This window comes from Oncorhynchus mykiss, chromosome 3 (assembly GCF_057628025.1).
Source record: "Oncorhynchus mykiss isolate SJ-2025 chromosome 3, ASM5762802v1, whole genome shotgun sequence".
Taxonomy (NCBI): domain Eukaryota; kingdom Metazoa; phylum Chordata; class Actinopteri; order Salmoniformes; family Salmonidae; genus Oncorhynchus; species Oncorhynchus mykiss.
In genome coordinates, this window is record NC_143024.1 from 94,165,972 (window position 1) to 94,182,803 (window position 16,832).

The 16,832-nt window shown below is 42.6% G+C and overlaps 1 protein-coding gene across 2 annotated transcripts in view; it reads right to left on the reverse strand.

Annotated features, from left to right (window-relative positions):
• Positions 1–16,832, reverse strand: part of dnajb2 (DnaJ heat shock protein family (Hsp40) member B2) — a 42,692-nt gene that overhangs the window by 17,833 nt on the left and 8,027 nt on the right. For both annotated transcript variants that reach the window (XM_036975342.2, XM_090230479.1), the window contains exons 2-4: positions 15,586–15,675; positions 3,513–3,622; positions 3,339–3,395 (exon numbers count right to left, since the gene is read on the reverse strand). In XM_036975342.2, coding sequence (XP_036831237.1) covers positions 3,339–3,395; positions 3,513–3,622; positions 15,586–15,650 — 232 coding nt within the window. In that variant the 5' untranslated portion in view covers positions 15,651–15,675. The remainder of the gene's footprint in view (positions 1–3,338; positions 3,396–3,512; positions 3,623–15,585; positions 15,676–16,832) is intronic.

Consider the following 16,832-nt stretch of genomic DNA (forward strand, 5'->3'; position numbering starts at 1 on the left):
ATGTACACCACAACAGTAGTCTGTGTAGACACAGAAGAGCCTGTGCCACCCTGGGGGTTGATGTACACCACAACAGTAGTCTGTGTAGACACAGAAGAGCCTGTGCCACCCTGGGGGTTGATGTACACCACAACAGTAGTCTGTGTAGACACAGAAGAGCCTGTGCCACCCTGGGGGTTGATGTACACCACAACAGTAGTCTGTGTAGACACAGAAGAGCGTGTGCCACCCTGGGGGTTGATGTACACCACAACAGTAGTCTGTGTAGACACAGAAGAGCCTGTGCCACCCTGGGGGTTGATGTACACCACAACAGTAGTCTGTGTAGACACAGAAGAGCGTGTGCCACCCTGGGGGTTGATGTACACCACAACAGTAGTCTGTGTAGACACAGAAGAGCGTGTGCCACCCTGGCGGGTGATGTACACCACAACAGTAGTCTGTGTAGACACAGAAGAGCGTGTGCCACCCTGGCGGGTGATGTACACCACAACAGTAGTCTGTGTAGACACAGAAGAGCGTGTGCCACCCTGGGGGTTGATGTACACCACAACAGTAGTCTGTGTAGACACAGAAGAACGTGTGCCACCCTGGCGGTTGATGTATACCACAACAGTAGTCTGTGTAGACACAGAAGAGCGTGTGCCACCCTGGCGGTTGATGTATACCACAACAGTAGTCTGTGTAGACACAGAAGAGCGTGTGCCACCCTGGCGGTTGATGTATACCACAACAGTAGTCTGTGTAGACACAGAAGAGCGTGTGCCACCCTGGCGGTTGATGTACACCACAACAGTAGTCTGTGTAGACACAGAAGAGCGTGTGCCACCCTGGCGGTTGATGTATACCACAACAGTAGTCTGTGTAGACACAGAAGAGCGTGTGCCACCCTGTGCCACCCTGGCAGTCGTATTGTGTAGACACAGAAGAGCGTGTGCCACCCTGTGCCACCCTGGCAGTCGTATTGTGTAGACACAGAAGAGCGTGTGCCACCCTGTGCCACCCTGGCAGTCGTATTGTCCGCCCCTGACCAGGATGTGACAAATTCAAAGGAAAGGGCAGGAAGTGAATCAATGCATTAAACACTGTCAGCAGTTCAAAGGTCATTTATATACGTGTGGCGGAGCTGTGTGGGGACCACAGTCCGTTTATTTCTCTTCTCTCGCGAACTGCGCTCACACCCTCTGAGTGACACATCTGTCGTCACCCCCTTTCCTCAATGACAGGGGGTGAAGAGCGGATGACAGCGGATGACGGGGGGGGGGGGGTGACAGGGGAAGTGCCTGAAATGAAGATGGAGGGGCTCCTCCAGTGACGAAGAGCTGAGAGACCGTCCTCGGTCACCGCTAGCTGACAGTTGCGCTGCCGTTGGTGTTGGACACAGGCGAAGGGCAGCCACCCAACGCTGAAAGCCTCTCATTCTCAATAGTCCCTGTGGACACTACTGAGACGGTGGATACCATCAACCCCAGCAGTCGGAGACACATTGTGAGCATGACGGAGCAGAACAGGGCAAGGGCCATCCAATAGCCCAATAAGAGAGAGAATCCAGCCTAACGCCAGGTCTGGTTTGTCTTGAACTCTGTGGTTACGAGGAAAGGCGTGTCTCGAAGCGCTTGCTGCTGTGTAGGGGAGCAACGCAGGTAATTGACTATGTAGGCGGAGACTCTTGGTTCTCAGGGGCGGTAGTGCCGTCTCCACACACTTGCTGAACAAACAGGGAGTTGGTGCTAGCCTGAAGGGAACAGCGACCGTATTCGTAGGCTGTGCCTCAAAAAGGCAAACCTGAGAAACCTTCTGTTAAAATAAGCATTCTTGCATGTTGACTGAACTGAACCAGTCGCCTTGATGAATAGAGTGAGAGAGCACGTTGAAAGTAAGCATACGGCTCTGGCTCTCTACCATTAATGGTAATGCTCTGATAGCCCCTTCGCTTAATCAACTGTTTGTTTTTTTCCTGCTCTAGTATGCGAGCCGAGTCGCCAATCGCTGTTCAAATGAAAACTCTGTTGAAAACGGGTGGTTTCATAGCAGTGAACTGCAGTCTACATCCCTCTGTGACTGTGGACAAGACCCAGCGATGGACATGCGCTTCAAGACTCCAAATAGTCTAATGACTCTGGCTCGCCAGGGGTGCCGGAACACCCTTCTGGTGGCATTGGAGAAAAGTTACCCCGTTATTTTGTATTTTTTGGGTCTGTGCTCTTGGCAAGCCGCATGGATGCGACAGATACTTATTTTTGTATCTGTCGGCGGTTGAAAGACTGGTATTTGGGGACAGTGATTGGTGGCGACTGAGGGAAGAGCTTTGGGGGGGTTGGGGGGGGGGGGTTGAGTGAGTCTTCCCTGTGGGGGTTTCAGAAGGGGTTTCAGAAGCATAGAAGTTGCCCCCTCCTTGCTTTGTGGAGGGGTAGACAAAGTTGCCACGGTACCTAGGTCTACAGGGTAAGAAGAAGTTTGAGACTTCACCTTCAAACTTTTGTCGCATGGTAGCGTCAGAAGGCCCAAACAGTTTGTTAGCCGTGATAGCCTTTTCCTTGTCCGAGAGGCTGGGCAAGTTGAACCCTTTGTGTGGTTAGCTAGCCAAGTTAGCAAGTCTTTGCGGCAAGGGCTAACCAAGGCTCAATAGCTAGCCATGTGGCGTTAGCTAAACTGAGACTGACATTCAGCAGTGTTAACCTCAAGGTCCTACATTCAGCAGAGTTAACCTCAAGGTCCTACATTCAGCAGAGTTAACCTCAAGGTCCTACATTCAGCAGCGTTAACCTCACGGTCCTACATTCAGCAGCGTTAACCTCAAGGTCCTACATTCAGCAGAGTTAACCTCAAGGTCCTACATTCAGCAGAGTTAACCTCAAGGTCCTACATTCAGCAGAGTTAACCTCACGGTCCTACATTCAGCAGCGTTAACCTCACGGTCCTACATTCAGCAGAGTTAACCTCAAGGTCCTACATTCAGCAGAGTTAACCTCACGGTCCTACATTCAGCAGTGTTAACCTCACGGTCCTACATTCAGCAGTGTTAACCTCACGGTTCCTCTGATAATGGTTCACTAGGAAGAAAGGAATCTAGTCGTGCTAAGGGGAGTTTTTTTAGTGAACGCAGTCACTTCCGCAAGGAAGACAGGCGAGAATGACCAGTTGGCGAACGAGTGGCTCCCTTTACGGAGGAGAGGGGCTAACCTCATTCGACACTTGACCTGTCTTTCTCCAACAGACGCTGTGTGATTACATACTTGGAGTTTGTGACTCGTCCTAAGGCGTATCCCATAAGGGATACCTCGAAACGTGTTTTAGAAACAGAATCACAAGAGATAGAACAGAGAAGATTCCTTCACCTGTGTTGTTGGGAATTCGGTCTTTGCCATAGGTATCATACGCCTCTCGTTTTCTCCCTGTAAAGATAAGGAGACGTATTCTCACTGTTGTTAAACACGAAGTCCACAGAACAGTGGAGAAGGGGTAATAATTAGGTTAATTATAGGTTTAAACCAGGTTGAGGTTTGTCTTACGGTCTGACAGAACTTCATAGGCCTCAGCCAGCTCCTTAAACTTCCTCTCTGCCTCCTCCTTGTTGTCTGGGTTCTTGTCCGGATGCCATCGCAGAGCCTGTTTCCTGTACCTTCACACACAAACACAGTGACATATTCAATACCACAAGTAACCATTTTCAAAGCTACATTGTTGGCCTATAAAGGAAAGGTATTAAAGCAGCGTCTTATTTTGAGAGCAACGTTTGAAGACAAAAGTCTTCCCTTTTGGAGGGGAAACAGAGGACAAGCCTAAAAGACTATAGAAGACTATAGGAAACATACAGTGGGGCAAAAAAGTCTTCCCTTTTGGAGGGGAAAAACAGAGGACAAGCCTAAAAGACTATAGGAAACATACAGTGGGGCAAAAAAGTATTCCCTTTTGGAGGGGAACAGAGGACAAGCCTAAAAGACTATAGAAGACTATAGGAAACATACAGTGGGGCAAAAAAGTCTTCCCTTTTGGAGGGGAAAAACAGAGGACAAGCCTAAAAGACTATAGGAAACATACAGTGGGGCAAAAAAGTATTCCCTTTTGGAGGGGAACAGAGGACAAGCCTAAAAGACTATAGAAGACTATAGGAAACATACAGTGAGGCAAAAAAGTATTCCCTTTTGGAGGGGAAACAGAGGACAAGCCTAAAAGACTATAGAAGACTACAGGAAACATACAGTGGGGCAAAAAAGTATTCCCTTTTGGAGGGGAACAGAGGACAAGCCTAAAAGACTATAGAAGACTATAGGAAACATACAGTGGGGCAAAAAAGTATTTAGTCAGCCACCAATTGTGCAAGTTCTCCCACTTAAAAAGATGAGAGAGGCCTGTCATCATAGGTACACTTCAACTATGACAGCCAACATGAGAAAAAAAATCCAGAAAATCAAATTGTAGGATTTTTAATGAATTTATTTGAAAATTATGGTGGAAAATAAATATTTAGTCAATAACAAAAGTTTCTCAATACTTTGTTATATACCCTTTGTTGACAATGACAGAGGTCAAACGTTTTCTGTAAGTCTTCACAAGGTTTTCACAAACTGTTGCTGGTATTTTGGCCCATTCCTCCATGCAGATCTCCTCTAGAGCAGTGATGTTTTGGAGCTGTTGCTGGGAAACACGGACTTTCAACTCCCTCCAAAGATTTTCTATGGGGTTGAGATCTGGAGACTGGCTAGGCCACTCCAGGACCTTGAAATGCTTCTTACAAAGCCACTCCTTCGTTGCCCGGGCGGTGTATTTGGGATCATTGTCATGCTGAAAGACCCAGCCACGTTTCATCTTCAATGCCGTTGCTGATGGAAAGAGGTTTTCACTCAAAATCTCACGATACATGGCCCCATTCATTCTTTCCCTTACACGGATCAGTCATCCTGGTCCATTTGCAGAAAAACAGCCCCAAAGCATGATGTTTCCACCCCCATGCTTCACAGTAGGTATGGTGTTCTTTGGATGCAACTCAGCATTCTTTGTCCTCCAAACACGACGAGTTGAGTTTTTACCAAAAAGTTATATTTTGGTTTCATCTGACCATATGACATTCTCCCAATCTTCTTCTGGATCATCCAAATGCTCTGTAGCAAACTTCAGACGGGCCTGGACATGTACTGGCTTAAGCAGGGGGACACGTCTGGCACTGCAGGATTTGAGTCCCTGGCGGCGTAGTGTGTTACTGATGGTAGGCTTTGTTACTTTGGTCCCAGCTCTCTGCAGGTCATTCACTAGGTTCCCCTGTGTGGTTCTGGGATTTTTGCTCACTGTTCTTGTGATCATTTTAACCCCACGGGGTGAGATCTTGCGTGGAGCCCCAGATCGAGGGAGATTATCAGTGGTCTTGTATGTCTTCCATTTCCTAATAATTGCTCCCACAGTTGATTTCTTCAAACCAAGCTGCTTACCTATTGCAGATTCAGTCTTCCCAGCCTGGTGCAGGTCTACAATTTTGTTTCTGGTGTCCTTTGACAGCTCTTTGGTCTTGGCCATAGTGGAGTTTGGAGTGTGACTGTTTGAGGTTGTGGACAGGTGTCTTTTATACTGATAACAAGTTCAAACAGGTGCCATTAATACAGGTACTGAGTGGAGGACAGAGGAGCCTCTTAAAGAAGAAGTTTCAGGTTTGTGAGAGCCAGAAATCTTGCTTGTTTGTAGGTGACCAAATAATGTGATTTTCTGGATTTTTTTTTCAAATTTTGTCTGTCGTAGTTGAAGTGTACCTATGATGAAAATTACAGGCCTCTCATCTTTTTAAGTGGGAGAACTTGCACAATTGGTGGCTGACTAAATACTTTTTTTGCCCCACTGTATGCAGAAGACTGACAGGACACAACATCTGATGCAGGAGACAAAATCTGAGCATTGAGCTTAAAGAAAGAGGATCGTTGGTAACTCAATGCCCGTCCAGGTGACAAAGAGAGAGAGAGAGAGAGAGAGAGAGAGCGAGAGAGACAGAGAGAGACAGAGAGAGACAGAGCGACAGAGAGAGACAGAGAGAGAGAGAGAGAGAGACAGAGAGAGACAGAGCGACAGAGAGACAGAGAGAGAGACAGAGAGAGAGAGAGAGCGACAGAGAGAGAGAGAGAGAGAGAGACAGACAGACAGAGAGAGAGACAGGGAGAGACAGAGGTAGAGACAGAAAGAGAGAGAGAGAGAGAGAGAGAGAGAGAGACAGAGATAGAGAGACAGAGGGAGAGAGAGAGACAAGGAGAGACAGAGGGAGAGACAGAGGGAGACAGAGGGAGAGGAAGAGAGAGAGACAGAGAGAGAGAGAGAGAGAGAGAGAGAGAGAGAGAGACAGACAGACAGAGAGAGAGACAGAGAGAGAGACAGACAGACAGAGGTAGAGAGAGACAGAGGTAGAGACAGAGAGACAGAGAGAGAGAGAGAGACAGATGGGGATGAATCATCCTTATTTAAACTGTGCTGAGTCATGAAACGGAGTGTGCATCCCAAATGGCACACTATTCCCTACATAGTGCACTTCCCTGTCTGGAGTTGGTCAAAAGTAGTGCACAATATAGGGAAAAGGGTGCCATAGGGCTCTGGTCTAAAGTAGTGCACAATATAGGGAATAGGGTGCCATAGGGCTCTGGTCTAAAGTAGTGCACAATATAGGGAATAGGGTTCTATAGGGCTCTGGTCTAAAGTAGTGCACTATATAGGGAATAGGGTTCTATAGGGCTCTGGTCTAAAGTAGTGCACAATATAGGGAATAGGGTTATATAGGGCTCTGGTCTAATGTAGTGCACTAAATAGGGAATAGGGTTCTATAGGGCTCTGGTCTAAAGTAGTGCACTATATAGGGAATAGGGTTCTATAGGGCTCTGATCTAAAGTAGTGCACATTATAGGGAATAGGGTTCCATAGGGCTCTGGTCTAAAGTAGTGCACTACATAGGGTATAGGGTATAATTTGGGATACAGTGAGTAATTAATGTTTAAAAAGGTTTCTGTGTCTGTCCAGTAACTCTATCAGTCTGTGTGGTTGAGCTATCAATAGCTACCGTAAGGATATACAGATAAACCTCACCAGTCTACGACTTAACCTGTAACTAACTAGACAGATAAACCATACCAGTCTACTATTTAACCTGTAACTAACTAGACAGATAAACCACACCAGTCTACTATTTAACCTATAACTAACTAGACAGATAAACCTCACCAGTCTACTATTTAACCTGTAACTAACTAGACAGATAAACCACACCAGTCTACTATTTAACCTGTAACTAGACAGATAAACCACCCCAGTCTACTATTTAACCTGTAACTAACTAGACAGATAAACCACACCAGTCTACTATTTAACCTGTAACTAGACAGATAAACCTCACCAGTCTACTATTTAACCTGTAACTAGACAGATAAACCACACCAGTCTACTATTTAACCTGTAACTAACTAGACAGATAAACCACACCAGTCTACTATTTAACCTGTAACTAGACAGATAAACCTCACCAGTCTACTATTTAACCTGTAACTAACTAGACAGATAAACCTCACCAGTCTACTATTTAACCTGTAACTAACTAGGCAGATAAACCTCACCAGTCTACTATTTAACCTGTAACTAGACAGATAAACCTCACCAGTCTACTATTTAACCTGTAACTAACTAGACAGATAAACCTCACCAGTCTACTATTTAACCTGTAACTAACTAGACAGATAAACCTCACCAGTCTACTATTTAACCTGTAACTAGACAGATAAACCTCACCAGTCTACTATTTAACCTGTAACTAGACAGATAAACCTCACCAGTCTACTATTTAACCTGTAACTAACTAGACAGATAAACCACACCAGTCTACTATTTAACCTGTAACTAACTAGACAGATAAACCACCCCAGTCTACTATTTAACCTGTAACTAACTAGACAGATAAACCTCACCAGTCTACTATTTAACCTGTAACTAACTAGACAGATAAACCACACCAGTCTACTATTTAACCTGTAACTAACTAGACAGATAAACCTCACCAGTCTACTATTTAACCTGTAACTAGACAGATAAACCTCACCAGTCTACTATTTAACCTGTAACTAACTAGACAGATAAACCTCACCAGTCTACTATTTAACCTGTAACTAACTAGACAGATAAACCACACCAGTCTACTATTTAACCTGTAACTAACTAGACAGATAAACCACACCAGTCTACTATTTAACCTGTAACTAACTAGACAGATAAACCTCACCAGTCTACTATTTAACCTGTAACTAGACAGATAAACCACACCAGTCTACTATTTAACCTGTAACTAACTAGACAGATAAACCTCACCAGTCTACTATTTAACCTGTAACTAGACAGATAAACCACACCAGTCTACTATTTAACCTGTAACTAACTAGACAGATAAACCTCACCAGTCTACTATTTAACCTGTAACTAACTAGACAGATAAACCACACCAGTCTACTATTTAACCTGTAACTAGACAGATAAACCACACCAGTCTACTATTTAACCTGTAACTAACTAGACAGATAAACCTCACCAGTCTACTATTTAACCTGTAACTAGACAGATAAACCTCACCAGTCTACTATTTAACCTGTAACTAACTAGACAGATAAACCACACCAGTCTACTATTTAACCTGTAACTAACTAGACAGATAAACCACACCAGTCTACTATTTAACCTGTAACTAACTAGACAGATAAACCTCACCAGTCTACTATTTAACCTGTAACTAACTAGGCAGATAAACCACACCAGTCTACTATTTAACCTGTAACTAACTAGACAGATAAACATCACCAGTCTACTATTTAACCTGTAATTAGACAGATAAAACTCACCAGTCTACTATTTAACCTGTAACTAACTAGACAGATAAACCACACCAGTCTACTATTTAACCTGTAACTAACTAGACAGATAAACCTCACCAGTCTACTATTTAACCTGTAACTAACTAGACAGATAAACCACACCAGTCTACTATTTAACCTGTAACTAACTAGGCAGATAAACCTCACCAGTCTACTATTTAACCTGTAACTAACTAGACAGATAAACCACACCAGTCTACTATTTAACCTGTAACTAACTAGACAGATAAACCACACCAGTCTACTATTTAACCTGTAACTAACTAGACAGATAAACCTCACCAGTCTACTATTTAACCTGTAACTAGACAGATAAACCACACCAGTCTAATATTTAACCTGTAACTAACTAGACAGATAAACCTCACCAGTCTACTATTTAACCTGTAACTAACTAGACAGATAAACCACACCAGTCTACTATTTAACATGTAACTAACTAGACAGATAAACCTCACCAGTCTACTATTTAACCTGTAACTAACTAGACAGATAAACCACACCAGTCTACTATTTAACCTGTAACTAGACAGATAAACCTCACCAGTCTACTATTTAACCTGTAACTAACTAGACAGATAAACCTCACCAGTCTACTATTTAACCTGTAACTAACTAGACAGATAAACCACACCAGTCTACAATTTAACCTGTAACTAACTAGACAGATAAACCACACCAGTCTACTATTTAACCTGTAACTAACTAGACAGATAAACCACACCAGTCTACTATTTAACCTGTAACTAGACAGATAAACCTCACCAGTCTACTATTTAACCTGTAACTAACTAGACAGATAAACCTCACCAGTCTACTATTTAACCTGTAACTAACTAGACAGATAAACCACACCAGTCTACTATTTAACCTGTAACTAACTAGACAGATAAACCATACCAGTCTACTATTTAACCTGTAACTAACTAGACAGATAAACCACCCCAGTCTACTATTTAACCTGTAACTAACTAGACAGATAAACCTCACCAGTCTACTATTTAACCTGTAACTAACTAGACAGATAAACCTCACCAGTCTACTATTTAACCTGTAACTAACTAGACAGATAAACCTCACCAGTCTACTATTTAACCTGTAACTAGACAGATAAACCTCACCAGTCTACTATTTAACCTGTAACTAACTAGACAGATAAACCTCACCAGTCTACTATTTAACCTGTAACTAACTAGACAGATAAACCTCACCAGTCTACTATTTAACCTGTAACTAACTAGACAGATAAACCTCACCAGTCTACTATTTAACCTGTAACTAACTAGACAGATAAACCACACCAGTCTACTATTTAACCTGTAACTAACTAAACAGATAAACCTCAACAGTCTACTATTTAACCTGTAACTAACTAGACAGATAAACCACACCAGTCTACTATTTAACCTGTAACTAGACAGATAAACCTCACCAGTCTACTATTTAACCTGTAACTAACTAGACAGATAAACCACACCAGTCTACTATTTAACCTGTAACTAACTAGACAGATAAACCACACCAGTCTACTATTTAACCTGTAACTAGACAGATAAACCTCACCAGTCTACTATTTAACCTGTAACTAACTAGACAGATAAACCTCACCAGTCTACTATTTAACCTGTAACTAACTAGACAGATAAACCACACCAGTCTACTATTTAACCTGTAACTAACTAGACAGATAAACCACACCAGTCTACTATTTAACCTGTAACTAGACAGATAAACCACACCAGTCTACTATTTAACCTGTAACTAGACAGATAAACCACACCAGTCTACTATTTAACCTGTAACTAACTAGACAGATAAACCACACCAGTCTACTATTTAACCTGTAACTAGACAGATAAACCTCACCAGTCTACTATTTAACCTGTAACTAGACAGATAAACCACACCAGTCTACTATTTAACCTGTAACTAACTAGACAGATAAACCACACCAGTCTACTATTTAACCTGTAACTAGACAGATAAACCTCACCAGTCTACTATTTAACCTGTAACTAACTAGACAGATAAACCTCACCAGTCTACTATTTAACCTGTAACTAACTAGGCAGATAAACCTCACCAGTCTACTATTTAACCTGTAACTAGACAGATAAACCTCACCAGTCTACTATTTAACCTGTAACTAACTAGACAGATAAACCTCACCAGTCTACTATTTAACCTGTAACTAACTAGACAGATAAACCTCACCAGTCTACTATTTAACCTGTAACTAGACAGATAAACCTCACCAGTCTACTATTTAACCTGTAACTAGACAGATAAACCTCACCAGTCTACTATTTAACCTGTAACTAACTAGACAGATAAACCACACCAGTCTACTATTTAACCTGTAACTAACTAGACAGATAAACCACCCCAGTCTACTATTTAACCTGTAACTAACTAGACAGATAAACCTCACCAGTCTACTATTTAACCTGTAACTAACTAGACAGATAAACCACACCAGTCTACTATTTAACCTGTAACTAACTAGACAGATAAACCTCACCAGTCTACTATTTAACCTGTAACTAGACAGATAAACCTCACCAGTCTACTATTTAACCTGTAACTAACTACACAGATAAACCACACCAGTCTACTATTTAACCTGTAACTAACTAGACAGATAAACCACACCAGTCTACTATGTAACCTGTAACTAACTAGACAGATAAACCTCACCAGTCTACTATTTAACCTGTAACTAACTAGGCAGATAAACCACACCAGTCTACTATTTAACCTGTAACTAACTAGACAGATAAACCTCACCAGTCTACTATTTAACCTGTAACTAGACAGATAAACCTCACCAGTCTACTATTTAACCTGTAACTAACTAGACAGATAAACCACACCAGTCTACTATTTAACCTGTAACTAACTAGACAGATAAACCTCACCAGTCTACTATTTAACCTGTAACTAACTAGACAGATAAACCACACCAGTCTACTATTTAACCTGTAACTAACTAGGCAGATAAACCTCACCAGTCTACTATTTAACCTGTAACTAACTAGACAGATAAACCACACCAGTCTACTATTTAACCTGTAACTAACTAGACAGATAAACCACACCAGTCTACTATTTAACCTGTAACTAACTAGACAGATAAACCTCACCAGTCTACTATTTAACCTGTAACTAGACAGATAAACCACACCAGTCTAATATTTAACCTGTAACTAACTAGACAGATAAACCTCACCAGTCTACTATTTAACCTGTAACTAACTAGACAGATAAACCACACCAGTCTACTATTTAACATGTAACTAACTAGACAGATAAACCTCACCAGTCTACTATTTAACCTGTAACTAACTAGACAGATAAACCACACCAGTCTACTATTTAACCTGTAACTAGACAGATAAACCTCACCAGTCTACTATTTAACCTGTAACTAACTAGACAGATAAACCTCACCAGTCTACTATTTAACCTGTAACTAACTAGACAGATAAACCACACCAGTATACAATTTAACCTGTAACTAACTAGACAGATAAACCACACCAGTCTACTATTTAACCTGTAACTAACTAGACAGATAAACCACACCAGTCTACTATTTAACCTGTAACTAACTAGAGAGATAAACCTCATCAGTCTACTATTTAACCTGTAACTAACTAGACAGATAAACCTCACCAGTCTACTATTTAACCTGTAACTAACTAGACAGATAAACCTCAACAGTCTACTATTTAACCTGTAACTAGACAGATAAACCTCACCAGTCTACTATTTAACCTGTAACTAACTAGACAGATAAACCTCACCAGTCTACTATTTAACCTGTAACTAACTAGACAGATAAACCTCACCAGTCTACTATTTAACCTGTAACTAACTAGACAGATAAACCTCACCAGTCTACTATTTAACCTGTAACTAACTAGGCAGATAAACCACACCAGTCTACTATTTAACCTGTAACTAGACAGATAAACCACACCAGTCTACTATTTAACCTGTAACTAGACAGATAAACCTCACCAGTCTACTATTTAACCTGTAACTAACTAGACAGATAAACCTCAACAGTCTACTATTTAACCTGTAACTAGACAGATAAACCACACCAGTCTACTATTTAACCTGTAACTAACTAGACAGATAAACCACACCAGTCTACTATTTAACCTGTAACTAACTAGACAGATAAACCACACCAGTCTACTATTTAACCTGTAACTAACTAGACAGATAAACCACACCAGTCTACTATTTAACCTTTAACTAGACAGATAAACCACCCCAGTCTACTATTTAACCTGTAACTAGACAGATAAACCTCACCAGTCTACTATTTAACCTGTAACTAGACAGATAAACCACACAAGTCTACTATTTAACCTGTAACTAACTAGACAGATAAACCTCACCAGTCTACTATTTAACCTGTAACTAACTAGACAGATAAACCACACCAGTCTACTATTTAACCTGTAACTAACTAGACAGATAAACCACACCAGTCTACTATTTAACCTGTAACTAACTAGACAGATAAACCTCACCAGTCTACTATTTAACCTGTAACTAGACAGATAAACCACACCAGTCTACTATTTAACCTGTAACTAACTAGACAGATAAACCTCACCAGTCTACTATTTAACCTGTAACTAGACAGATAAACCTCACCAGTCTACTATTTAACCTGTAACTAACTAGACAGATAAACCATACCAGTCTACTATTTAACCTGTAACTAACTAGACAGATAAACCATACCAGTCTACTATTTAACCTGTAACTAACTAGACAGATAAACCATACCAGTCTACTATTTAACCTGTAACTAACTAGACAGATAAACCACCCCAGTCTACTATTTAACCTGTAACTAACTAGACAGATAAACCTCACCAGTCTACTATTTAACCTGTAACTAACTAGACAGATAAACCTCACCAGTCTACTATTTAACCTGTAACTAGACAGATAAACCTCACCAGTCTACTATTTAACCTGTAACTAACTAGACAGATAAACCTCACCAGTCTACTATTTAACCTGTAACTAGACAGATAAACCTCACCAGTCTACTATTTAACCTGTAACTAGACAGATAAACCTCACCAGTCTACTATTTAACCTGTAACTAACTAGACAGATAAACCTCACCAGTCTACAATTTAACCTGTAACTAACTAGACAGATAAACCACACCAGTCTACTATTTAACCTGTAACTAACTAGACAGATAAACCTCACCAGTCTACTATTTAACCTATAACTACACCGTATAGAATGGAGTGGGGGACTGTCAATGTTTTGACCTCTAGATGTTGTGTACCCCTCCCCAAAGCAGCTGGTCAATGTTTTGACCTCTAGAAGTTGTGTACACCTACCCAAAGCAGCTGGTCAATGTTTTGACCTCTAGAAGTTGTGCACCCCTCCCCAAAGCAGCTTGTCAATGTGTTGACCTGTAGATGCTGTGTACACCTACCCAAAGCAGCTGGTCAATGTTTTGACCTGTAGAAGTTGTGTACACCTACCCAAAGCAGCTGGTCAATGTTTTGACCTCTAGAAGTTGTGTACGCCTACCCAAAGCAGCTGGTCAATGTGTTGACCTGTAGAAGTTGTGTACACCTACCCAAAGCAGCTGGTCAATGTTTTGACCTGTAGAAGTTGTGTACACCTACCCAAAGCAGCTGGTCAATGTGTTGACCTGTAGAAGTTGTGTACACCTACCCAAAGCAGCTGGTCAATGTTTTGACCTCTAGAAGTTGTGTACGCCTACCCAAAGCAGCTGGTCAATGTGTTGACCTGTAGAAGTTGTGTACACCTACCCAAAGCAGCTGGTCAATGTGTTGACCTGTAGAAGTTGTGTACACCTACCCAAAGCAGCTGGTCAATGTTTTGACTTGTAGAAGTTGTGTACACCTACCCAAAGCAGCTGGTCAATGTTTTGGCCTCTAGAAGTTGTGTACACCTACCCAAAGCAGCTGGTCAATGTTTTGACCTCTAGAAGTTGTGTACGCCTACCCAAAGCAGCTAGTCAATGTTTTGGCCTCTAGAAGTTGTGTACGCCTACCCAAAGCAGCTAGTCAATGTTTTGGCCTCTAGAAGTTGTGTACACCTACCCAAAGCAGCTAGTCAATGTTTTGGCCTCTAGAAGTTGTGTACCCCTCCCCAAAGCAGCTGGTCAATGTTTTGACCTGTAGATGCTGTGTACACCTACCCAAAGCAGCTGGTCAATGTTTTGGCCTCTAGAAGTTGTGTACACCTACCCAAAGCAGCTGGTCAATGTTTTGACCTCTAGAAGTTGTGTACACCTACCCAAAGCAGCTGGTCAATGTTTTGACCTGTAGATGCTGTGTACACCTACCCAAAGCAGCTGGTCAATGTTTTGGCCTCTAGAAGTTGTGTACACCTACCCAAAGCAGCTGGTCAATGTTTTGACCTGTAGATGCTGTGTACACCTACCCAAAGCAGCTAGTCAATGTTTTGGCCTCTAGAAGTTGTGTACACCTACCCAAAGCAGCTGGTCAATGTCTAGATGTACGTTTGTTTTTTTAACTGTACAGCTTTGTGTTTTATATTGTTAATGTGTCTGAAAAGCCTTTGTATTGCTGCTATTTTGGTCAGGTCTGTCTTGTAAAAGACATGTTTAATCTCAATAAGACTGACCCGGTCAAATAATAAAATATAGCATGAATCCTGTACTTACGCCTTCTTCACGTCCTCTGGAGAGGCGCTTCGTGACACTCCCAGAACATCATAATAATCCGTCATGTCTTCTTCACTCACCCCACTGCAACTGTTGACGACAACAACAACAACAACCTCATCAGAGTAGAAATACATTTAAGTGGTTTCTCAAAGGCATCAAGTGGTCTGGTGAACGAATCTGTTTAGACCCTTTATGGTAACTGTACGACCCATCTCATATAGGGGTGGCGGCAGCGTAGCCTAATAGTTAGAGTGTAGAGGAGGCTGGTAGCCTAGTGGTTAGAGTGTAGAGGTGGCAGCGTAGCCTAGTGGTTAGAGTGTAGAGGTGGCAGCGTAGCCTAGTGGTTAGAGTGTGGAGGTGGCAGCGTAGCCTAGTGGTTAGAGTGTAGAGGTGGCAGGTAGCCTAGTGGTTAGAGTGTAGAGGTGGCAGGTAGCCTAGTGGTTAGGGTGTAGAGGTGGCAGCGTAGCCTAGTGGTTAGAGTGTAGAGGTGGCAGGTAGCCTAGTGGTTAGAGTGTAGAGGTGGCAGCGTAGCCTAGTGGTTAGAGTGTAGGGGTGGCAGCGTAGCCTAGTGGTTAGAGTGTAGAGGCGGCAGGTAGCCTAGTGGTTAGAGTGTAGAGGTGGCAGAGTAGCCTAGTGGTTAGAGTGTAGAGATGGCTGGTAGCCTAGTGGTTAGGGTGTAGAGGTGGCAGCGTAGGATAGTGGTTAGAGTGTAGAGGTGGCAGGTAGCCTAGTGGTTAGAGTGTAGAGGTGGCAGCGTAGCCTAGTGGTTAGAGTGTAGAGATGGCTGGTAGCCTAGTGGTTAGGGTGTAGAGGTGGCAGCGTAGCCTAGTGGTTAGAGTGTAGAGGTGGCAGGTAGCCTAGTGGTTAGAGTGTAGAGGTGGCAGCGTAGCCTAGTGGTTAGAGTGTAGAGGTGGCAGCGTAGCCTAGTGGTTAGAGTGTAGAGGTGGCAGCGTAGACTAGTGGTTAGAGTGTAGAGGTGGCAGCGTAGCCTAGTGGTTAGAGTGTGGAGGTAGCAGGTAGCCTAGTGGTTAGAGTGTAGAGGTGGCAGCGTAGCCTAGTGGTTAGAGTGTAGAGGTGGCAGCGTAGCCTAGTGGTTAGAGTGTAGAGGTGGCAGCGTAGCCAAGTGGTTAGAGTGTAGAGGCGGCAGGTAGCCTAGTGGTTAGAGTGTAGAGGTGGCAGCGTAGCCTAGTGGTTAGAGTGTAGAGATGGCTGGTAGCCTAGTGGTTAGGGTGTAGAGGTGGCAG